Here is an 11,063-nt window from a genome sequence, read left to right on the forward strand (position 1 = left end):
TCACCTGTGCGAAAATCTGGCAAATGTGTTCCAACATCTATGGGTGAAGGCGCCATTTGCAGGGTCTCAGCACCTGCCTTTACAGGAAGTCTGCTTCCTGATTTACACACTTTAGAACAACATCTTTAGAGCCTGATTCAGACAACATCATATCCTTATCCAGGTCAGGAGAAGTCTCAGAACGAGCTCTCAAAACTGAAACGGGGAAATCGAACCCTGTCAGACATCTAATCCTGTCTTCTTCATGTAGAGGACAAAAAGGGGATCACCAGTCTCTTGTTCCTCTTCTGCTAACTCAACCTGCGACCTGACAGGAATTGTCCTAGTAATTCCTGACATGTGTCCACTATAAAAGTAATTAACAAAATGCAATATTGCAAATATTATGCTCCATAAATAATATGTACACCACTTTCCTGCGTACATCATATCACCCGTTAGATAGCAGGATTTTTCTTAGGCATGTTAGTAATAGTGAACATACTGAGAATTTACACATTACAGGAGACATGAAGAATTCGACAGTCTAAAGTTCAATAAAAAGGCATTCAAAAACCTCAACATTAAATCAATGGAAACATCTAAATAATAATAATGGTAATAGTTTAATTTTATGACACTTAATAAAGAATAAATCCAATTTAACAATGTCAATACAAATCAAGCCAAAACTTTGATTTTACTAAACTGAAACATTTAATAATGAAATGCATATCTATATACCAATTTATCATCTCCTACAATTATGTAAAAGTAAATCCCACTCGTAAAGAACAATGATCCAGTGTACTACAGGACAGTAATATGGTCATGATCCATCTGAATCATAACTCATTTACAATGTGATGCAGAGATGTCATGATTTATTTAGTACATTCAAAAGTATACATTTAAAATATATTTGTAGTCTGAAAGTTAACACTACAATCTCATCAAATCAACTGACTGAAAGCTAGCTGACGTCATCTTCTCATACTTCTGAGAAACTTAAAAGGTAAAACGTTTAGATAAGATACTGTTTCTGACTCTAATAGTCTTCTTTACTGGGTGTTTTTGTACAGTGTCTTTGTTGATCTGTCTCACTGTGAGTTACTAGCGCAGTAATACACAGCTGTGTCTTCAGTCTGCATGTTTTGTCCTCCAATTGTTATTGTGTTAGTAGAAGTGTCTCTGGAGATGCTGAACTTATTTTTCAGTTTGTCACTGTAAGCTGTATCCCCATCAGAATAGATGTATCCAATCCACTCCAGAGCTTTTCCTGCAGATTGTCTGATCCAAGCTGTTCCATAGCTTGTAACTGAATATGAAACCTTGCAGTGGATGGAGAGACTCTGGCCTGGCTGGACTGTCATGGAAGCAGGCTGAGTCAGTTCCACACCATGTACATCTGTGGAGGAAAACACATGGTGATATCTCACACAATATCTGCTGCACCTTTATTCTTCATCTAGTAAATGAATGAATTTGATAAAGCACTCACAAGAAGCAGCTGCCAGCAGGAGCAGTAGAGATGTAGAGAACATGGTGTGTGTTGTTTGTACTGGAGTCTTCTCTGTTCTCCAAAGTTTAACAGACACCATCACATCATATAAATAGAGTGAGATCCAGCTCTGATGCTTGGATTTGCTTATCTGCTGATGATGGGAGGAGAATGTATCTGAAATGTATTTAAATCATGAGGAGGAGATTCATCTGATGAAGGATATGTGGGTTTATAATAGAATAGAATCTTCTTCATCAAATACTTTACTTTCCTTCTCAAAAAACTAAGCATATAGTATCAAAAAACTGATACTATAAAGTATCAGTGAAATAGGCAACACATATTTATATAAATATTTAATACATCAAAATAATTGTTCTGTATACTTGAGAATCCTGGGATTATGAAAATTGATATGTATAAACTATAAATTAATCAAAAGTTTAATGAGGTATTTATTTGTATAAAATTAGACAACTGATTGTCTCACTTGTTTGACTTCATATGAATTTTCCACAGAAATCAGTGTTTCTATAACTAAGAACCTTATTTACTGATCAGTACAAAACAAGTCAGTAAGAGGCTTTATGTAGTTGAGTTTAATCTGAGTGTCATGATGGTGGAGTCATAACAGAATGTGAAAAGAGAGATTGCCTAAATGTACAGATGGAAACACATTGAGATGGTTGAGTTTGTACAGACTGCCGTCTAGAGGCACAAAAGACCTGTTTCCAAATGATCCAGATCTAGAAAGAGTCATTTAGGAGAAAAAGATTATAATTTTCTTACTTTAAAAAAAGTCTCACATGGAGCAACAATTAAAATGATTAAAGATGGGTTAAAAGAAAGAAAGCGCTCAGATACAGTATCAGTGGTAAAGTAAATCTAGTGGTTTAACCAATAAGTTAATTGAGAAATCAACATTAATCACAATGATTATGGTACTGAGCTCAATTTCCTAGCTTTGTGAACAACAGCTTTCATAGTTCTCTGTCTGTGACATTGTGAATTTATGCAATATATATTACATATGTTCAAAGAATAAAAAAAATATTACATCAGGATAAATGTCCAGAAACTGTGAGCTTCTCATGTGACTATAGCAAGTATGTGTTTTTGTACTGATGTCTAAGCGGATGTATCCCTGTGTGTTCTTCAGGCGCAGTAATAAACTGCAGTGTCTTCTGTCCTCATGCTGTTCATCTGCAGATACACCTGCTTCTTACTGTTGTCTCTGGAGATGGTGAAGCGGCCCTGAACTGCACTGGAGTAAAACTTTCTAACACTATTATACTTGATAACTGCAACAAATTCCAGTCCTTTTCCAGGCGCCTGTCTGATCCAAGCCATCCAGTAGCTACTAAAGTCTAATCCAGAGGCTGTGCAGGTCAGTTTATGAGACTGATCAGGTTTGATGATCACTGGATCAGACTCGATCAGTGTCTGACTGCAGGAATCTGAAATAGAAGAATACAAAAAGACAGGTGTTAAGTTAAATAAAAAAAGAAATAATAAAAGAAGATATTTTTGATAAAACTATGTAACAAATAATAAAACATTGAACGAAGATTACTAGAGTAAAGTAACTAAAACCATCTCAAAGAAAGGAAAAAAAGGTTTCCTGCTGCTGTAAATGAACACAAACTGCTGGTATGTTGTTGGGCTGAATGTTTCAGCATAAATGGTTCAAATACAGGACTTCATTTGCATGACACGCCCACTAGAGATTATTTAATTAAAGAAGTGAATAGTGATGAGGTTTTTGTGCAGCACTGCAGCTTGTCGTGTCACTGTGTGGATCACGAGCGCAGTAATACACAGCTGTGTCTTCAGTCTGCATGTTCTGTCCCCGTAAGGTCACTGTGTGGCCTTCCAATAACACTGGATAACAATAACAACAATAACACTGTGTGTTATTGGAAGTGTCTCGAGAGATGACAAACTTGTCTTTAAGTGAATATTTCCATCATAATAAATGGTGTTGATCCATTCTAAAGCTTTTCCTGCAGGTTGTCAAATACAAGCTGTTCCATAGTGGCTGCTGCTATCAGTGATAGAAGCTCCAGACACTTTACAGGTGATGGTTAAAGTCTCTCCTGGCTTTATAAGCAGTGAGTCTGGCTGGATGAGCTCAGTAGCACAGAACACATCTGTGAAAAGAGAAAAAGAAAAGGTTGACATGTCGAACTGAAAGGATCAGATAAAATAATGAAGCTTCCATTCCAGAGAGGCTGTGTAGAGTGCAGCTCTGCAGCTGTTAATCACACTCACACCCCATTTTGTCTTAATATGAATTTAATGTGGAAAATAATTCTGTTGTTTCTTCTTATTGTAGATAGAAATTACTTCACATGATACATAATTAATACTATCTATTAATTAAATTATTATTAATAAATTAACAAAAGCTTTAATTACGCATGGCATATGTATATTTAAGAAGAAGTTAGAATAACTGGGGCACGTAGCCAAGTAAGAAACAAGTACCACATTTCATTTCATACAGAGATTTGTTGAGGGTCCCTAAAATACTGCTTCCAAATGTCTGTCTAATGTCCGAATATCAAACTAACTTCATCGCGGTCATAAATAAAATCTATGGACATTAACAAAAAAATACTCATTTTAACGTAAGAGATATAAAAGGAAACGATAAATCCAAATGTAGGCCTCTGTTCAGTTAACTTCATCTGTTGCGATTTGAGTCTCCAGCTGATGACGTAGCTTCGACGGAGGCCTGCTTACCACGCCCCAATACCTTGATTCCACCCCCACGTCAAAAACAGTGCCAGAAAGTCAAACGCAAAGAAACGTGAAGCGCAAAGAAAAAACGGAATCGCAAACTCACATTTCACTGAAACGCTAAATAAAAGCAGGGTCACAAATAAATTTAAGTCAATTTTTTATTTTTGTTTTGCAAAACGTATTTTTTCTCTCGCATATTTCATTTTTTCGTTTGCAAAACCTTATTTTCTTTTGCAATGCATGAATTCTTTTGCGAATATATGTGGCATTGAATTGACTCCATAGTAATCTCTAGTGAGCAGAAGGCAAAGCTGAAAACTAATATTTATCAACAGCTAGACATTAAAATGATTCACTTCCAATAATGAAATCAGGAGTGAAGCAGGTGACTCCTCCTCTTCTCTAAATTGCCCCTAGGTGTGAATAAGTGTGTGAATGTGTAACATATCCAGACTGTACACTCAGTGTTCCTGAAATGGACTCTAGAGCCAGCACTCTGACCCGAATACAAAATAAGTAAAAAAAAAACGAAAACATTAAATAATACACATTCAATTATTTCTGGATTGTAATATAATCAAGTGTAAACAAAATATAATTGAGGTTTTTAATAACTATAGAACATAATAGATAAATGATAACAATACATGTGACTTGTTCAAAATAAACACAGTGTAAAAATATGTGTCTGGTTTTAGTACAGCTGCTTCCTCAGATCCAGTCACTGTGGCTCTTCGGGTGCAGTAATAAACTGCAGTGTCTTCTGTCCTCAGAGTCTTGGTCTCTAAGTACTGTGTGCTTGCTGAGACGTCTTCTGTTAAGGTGAGCTGGTTCTTCACAGATTCTGCATAGGTTCATCGATTATTTCCTGTACTCATGAAGCCAAGCCATTCCAAAGCTTTCCCTGGTTTCTGTCGTATCCAGTGTAGGTTGCGGCTTGTCATTGAATATCCACTTATCTTACAAGAGATCTTCACAGTTTCTCCAGGTCTCTTTACCACAGCAGGAGACTGGTCCAGTCTGATCTCATCACTGCTGACACCTAGCAGATAAAACATAACAATCAAAGATCATCATCAACACAGTCAAGATATTCTGATTGAAGAAATATACAGTAAAGAAGTCTCGGGTACCTTTGGTTAACATTATAACAAAGATGTAGTACTGAGTGACCCTCAGCTCCATCATCAAGCTCTTTGATTCAGTCGTGTGAAATGAACTTGGGGTAAGTATGATTTTATTTTATATAGCAGGGTAAATTTGCATAAAAAAATCCTTCAGCTGTTAGATTTCATAGTTTCATGAATCCTTCTTGAAAACAAGTGTGCTGCTGCCCCCTACAGATGATTTTTATATTTAGGAGTTTGTAGTAAGGATGCTGCAGAAAACATGTACATTTTGTTGGATCTCTTGTCAGATGCTGTTCTGCTGAACAGACTCTGTGTTTCTAACTTCAGGAAATTAATCATTCACCTGTAGTTTTCTTGCAGCTGGTTTCACAAATAAGAGGAATGAAAGCATGATTTGTACAGTATATAGTCACAACAGAATCATTGTTCTAGAGCTGATTTGCCTCGAGTCAAATATGTAAAGACATCATAATGTAATTGTGATACATAACATAGGGATTCTTATTATTAATATTAATAACTGCTAGAAGATATATAAAGATGAATAGAGAGGAAGAGTAGAGTGCTGAGTTTGAATGGAATATAATAAACATCTCTGGGGTATAGCTTCCTGAGGGAATATTTACAGCTCATGAGGACGTGCTTGAGTAAGTTTTTGTACAGCTCTGGAGTCTGTTGTGTCAGTGTGAGTCTCGTGCACAGTAATAAACTGCCGTGTCTTCAGCTTTCAGACTCTTCACTTCTAGGTACAGCATGTTTTTATTGGTGTCTTTAGTGATGGAGAACTGGCCCTGCAGTGACTGAGCGAATCTAGTGCCAGTGGCACTATAAATGTATCCGATCCACTCCAGTCCTTGTCCTGGTTTCTGACGGATCCAGTGCATGTTATAGCTCATTGAGAATCCGGATACAGTACAGGACAGAGTGACCGACTCTCCAGGTCTCTTCACCACAGAAGCAGAGGAAGTCAGGGACTGTCCATAAGAATCTGCAAGAGACAAATAGAACTATGTAATGTTATCTTATAATGATTATAATACTAATAATCTTTACATGAAAAAACATAAACTTACATGAAATAAGTACCAGTAAAATACACTGTCCTAAAATCATCCTTCTCTGAGTTCTGCTTCACCCAGATTTAAAGTGTATGGGAGTGTTATCTATCACAGAGCTCACTGGAAACTAGAGCAGTCAAGAACATGCTGTTTATACACGACTCTATTTGAATAGGGAGTGTCCATGACCACTATGGAGGTGTTCAATCCACAACCACATGCTGCTCACTGTATAGATGTGTGGATGATAAGGTACTTGGTAAATCCCTACAACAGAATGTTTCTCTATCAGAAAGGGAACCAAGTCAAATCATTTTTAGAAGATGCCTTACTTATATAATGAACACATTAGGAAACATTCAAGAACCTGTTTTACTAAATGAAGATTTTATAACACAGAGAGAATGAGGAGCAGCTTCATCCTGCAGGTCATTCAGGCCCTCAACCAGGAGAACACCTAGAGCCTGGACTATTCCCAACAGTCTATTCTCTACATTTCATAGCTTTTCTATTGGTTGCGCTGCTTCCAGTAGTGTATCTTTATGATAAGAGTATTTATCCAATCATATTTCAACCAGTGGCTGACATCATGTGTTGCCAGGGTGAAAGAAATCTGCCTTAAGGCCTTCAGAATCAATAATGCAGGCGCCCGTAGCTTAAAATAAGTGGCAATGAATCTGTTCCATTAACCAATCAGATTTCAAGTTGGCGTCACTGGGGCCATCCAGCAGGCATACGATTACGTCAGCAATTTCCCATCTTTTGATTGGATAATTGGAGTAGTCAGAGGCAGCGAACCGCACAAACTAAATAAAATATATATATTTTAACTCACAATGGCTGACAGAGGAGAAGAAATCGATTTGGTTGTGGACTTTCTTACAAATGCATTTTCAAGGCGGACTTTTCAAGAAAATCATTTTGATTCTTCAGAATAGTTGGTAAGCTTTTTCAAGAACCATTTATACTTTTGGGTTTTCTTTTTCATAAAACAAACAGTTTGCCTTTATTCCAGATCCCTGGGGTGGATTGTGGGTTATTTTTTTTTTTTATTTTTTTTTTTGCTGCAGTGAAAGGAAACTTGTGAGACTGAATTGTGTTAATTTGTTTTTTTTTGCTATATGTAATGTAAATTTATTCATGTTCTCTACAAGAGCCTGTGACACAGCGCACTGTTATACAGTGTTTCTATATTCACTGTGTCTCATTTCGGATGCTGCGTCCTGCAGATGGAATGTTAACTGGACATTCAGATGCTTTTCAGTTCAAACAGCAAAATATTCTTCATAACAATGAACTGAGTAAATTTTGTTTTAGTTTTTGTTAAATAATTATCTAAGCATTTAGACTGTAAGTGTTTGTAATGTGGGGATCAGTTACTTGGGAAGATGTGTTTGTTTAATTAAAGAAGTGAATAGTGATGAGGTTTTTGTGCAGCACTGCAGCTTGTCGTGTCACTGTGTGGATCACGAGCGCAGTAATACACAGCTGTGTCTTCAGTCTGCATGTTCTGTCCCCGTAAGGTCACAGTGTTACTGGAAGTGTCTCGAGAGACAACAAACTTGTCTTTAAGTGAATCTTTCTTATGAATACCCCCATCATAATAAATGCTGTTGATCCATTCTAAAGCTTTTCCTGCAGGTTGTCGAATCCAAGCTGTTCCATAGTGGCTGCTGCTATCAGTGATAGAAGCTCCAGACACTTTACAGGTGATGGTTAAAGTCTCTCCTGGCTTTATAAGCAGTGAGTCTGGCTGGATGAGCTCAGTAGCACAGAACACATCTGTGAAAAGAGAAAAAGAAAAGGTTGACATGTCAAACTGAAAGGATCAGATGAAATAATAAAGCTTCAATCCAAACACTCACAGGGGGCGAGAGCCAGCAGCAGCAGTGGAGCTGAAGCTAACATGTTTGTGTTGAAGGAAGACTAATGAGAAGTGTTTCCTCTCTAGATCAGCACGCTGCTAATATTACAAGAGGAGATGCAGATTTGCATAAACATTCCAGAGAGGCTGTGTTGAGTGCAGCTCTGCAGCTGTTAATCACACACACACTGTTTTAATCAATATCAATTTAATGTGGAAAATAATTAATTTGTTTGTTATTATTATTAATGATATGAAAGTTCTGTGATGTAATTAACAGTTCCTGTGATGATCAGAATGAAAACTGATCTATTTCCAGTTACCTCAAATTTATCTGGCTCTCCACCATAATACATAAAATAATAATAATTAGATAAACAATCCTTTATGTCATTATCAGTCATGTGAAGGTGTTGAAATAACTGCTGTGAATAACTGACATGGTGACATGGTGTGAATAAATGACATGGTGAAATACTGCAGTGTTTTCTGAACAGCATGAATTATATTTAACATTATAATCAAACAGAACATGATGATCATTCTTTAACTGATGAATCCAGTTTTGTTTTGTTTTCAATTTTTTGTCTTTATATCAATTTAATGAGGAAAATAATTCAGTTCTTTGTTATTATTACTAATGATATGAATGTTCTGTGATATACAGTAATAAATGGTTCATGTGACGGTCACAATGTAAACTGAACTATTTCTAGCTCAATTAAAATAACAACAATTAGATAAACAGTCCTTTATGTAATTATTAGTCATGTGTAGGCTGTCTACCTGGTGTAGAGCCATCAACCTCTCCCTGAACGTCGACAAGACTAAAAAGATGGTTGTTGGCTTCAGGAGAGCACAGAGTAGCCATTCTCCGCTGTTCATCGACGGATCCTCTGTGGAGATCATCAAGAGCACCAAATTCCTTGGTGTTCATCTGGTGGAGAACTTCACCTGGTCACTCAACACCAGCTCAATCAGTAAGAAAGCCCAGCAGCACCTCTACTTCCTGAGGAGGCTGAGGAAAGCCCATCTCCCTTCCCCCATCCTGACTGTGTTCTACAGACGGACCATCGAGAGCGTCCTGAGCAGCTGCATCACTGCCTGGTTTGGGAACTGCACCATCTCGGATAGCAAGACCCTTCAGCGGATAGTGAGGACAGCTGAGAAGATCATCGGAGTCTCTCTCCCCTCTATCACTGACATTTACTCTACACATTGCATCTGCAAAGCTAACAGCATTGTGGCTGACCCCACACACCCCTCACACACACTCTTCACCCTCCTGCCATCTAGAAAGAGGTACCAGAGCATTCGGGCCCTCACAACCAGACTGTGTAACAGTTTCTTTCCTCAAGCCATCAGGCTCCTCAACACCCAGGACTGAACTGTTCTACACTCTCTCACACACACACACACACACTCTTTCTTTCATCTACGTGGACACACACACACACACACACATAACTTATAATGTTTACTACTTATTACTTATTGCACTACCTCAACTCTTTTAATACTTCATTCCGCTGCTATGGTTATATTTATGTTTATGTTTATGTTTATGTTTATTTCTATTTGCACTACCTCAACCGCTGCTACTGTATTTTTGCACATTATGTGTTGTCAGACATATGTGTTGTAATAACATATATATATATATATATATAAATATATATATATATATATATATATATATATATATATATATATATATATATATATATATATATATATACATATATATTATATATAGAGGCAAATAGAGTACCTGGTTTTTCTACTGTTTCTCAAGCTGCACATCATTTCATTTTATTTTAGTTCATTGCACATGATCTTTTTCTTTTTCGGCGCTAAGTGTCCAGTTTTTTGTGTTGTCTTTTTGTACGTATTTTTTTTTGCACTGTTTGCACCTAGCTGCACACTCTGCACTTTATGTGGCTAGGACAAAAACTTTGGTCCTAGCTCTGTGTTGTTGTTTTTTTGTATTTGATCTTAATGTTGTATGTTTATGTAGCACCAGGTCCTGGAGAAATGTTGTTTCATTTCACTATGTACTGCGTCAGCTATATGTGGTTGAAATGACACTAAAGCTTCTTGAATCTTGAATCTTGAAATACTGCAGTGTTTTCTGAACAGTATGAACTACATTTAACATTATAATCAAACCGTTCAATAGAACATGATGTTCATTCTGGTATAGTCTGCACTCTAGAGGCTTTAACTGATGAATCCAGAGAGAAATAGCTGAGAAGATTCTAGATCAGGTGTTTTTAAATTCTGAAGAAGAATTGTAATCTCTAGTGAGCAGAAGGCAAAGCTGAAATCTAATATCTATCAACAACTCAACAGTGAAACTATTCTCTATACTTCATCTACTTTATTATTCAAAAGTTTAAAATGATCTTCTTCAGGAAATTGAATCAGGAATCAAGGGGGTGACTTGTCTTCTATAAATTTCCCCTAGGTGTAAATGAGCATGTGAATATGTAACATGTGTACGCTCAGTGTTCCCGAAATGGACTCTGGATCCAGCACTCTGACTCGAATAAAATACTTCCTAAAGATGAACGAGTGACACATTATAGTGAGTAGAATATAATGATTATTGTCTCATGATATTAAGCAATTAGATTTTTATTTACAGTATATATATCCTTACACCTCTAATTCCTGTAGTTTTGGTTCTCTATTTATGAGAGCACAGACATTTGTTCTCTTGTGGACTCCTGAACACATAAAACCTGCAGATGCAGACGGAGAAATTTAGCTGCAATTTATTT

The 11,063-nt window shown here is 36.8% G+C and overlaps 1 pseudogene and 3 gene segments (V, D, J or C); all 4 read right to left on the reverse strand.

Annotated features, from left to right (window-relative positions):
• Window positions 1-1,079: 1,079 nt before the first annotated feature.
• LOC131342786 (Ig heavy chain V region PJ14-like) lies at window positions 1,080-1,679 on the reverse strand. The segment is given in 2 exon segments: window positions 1,080-1,387; window positions 1,481-1,679. Coding segments are annotated over 2 exon segments (408 nt in total).
• Window positions 1,680-3,585: 1,906 nt separating this feature from the next.
• On the reverse strand, window positions 3,586-5,413 carry LOC131364724 (immunoglobulin heavy variable 1-3-like; annotated as a pseudogene).
• Window positions 5,414-6,050: 637 nt separating this feature from the next.
• Window positions 6,051-6,530, reverse strand: LOC131344393 (immunoglobulin heavy variable 1-46-like; the record flags this gene model as incomplete). The annotated part of the segment is given in 2 exon segments: window positions 6,051-6,346; window positions 6,432-6,530. Coding segments are annotated over 2 exon segments (336 nt in total), but the record flags the coding sequence as incomplete, so codon positions are not given.
• Window positions 6,531-7,818: 1,288 nt separating this feature from the next.
• Window positions 7,819-8,324, reverse strand: LOC131364730 (immunoglobulin heavy variable 4-61-like). The segment is given in 2 exon segments: window positions 7,819-8,198; window positions 8,282-8,324. Coding segments are annotated over 2 exon segments (423 nt in total).
• Window positions 8,325-11,063: the final 2,739 nt, after the last annotated feature.

This window comes from Hemibagrus wyckioides, linkage group LG02, assembly GCF_019097595.1.
Source record: "Hemibagrus wyckioides isolate EC202008001 linkage group LG02, SWU_Hwy_1.0, whole genome shotgun sequence".
NCBI lineage: Eukaryota > Metazoa > Chordata > Actinopteri > Siluriformes > Bagridae > Hemibagrus > Hemibagrus wyckioides.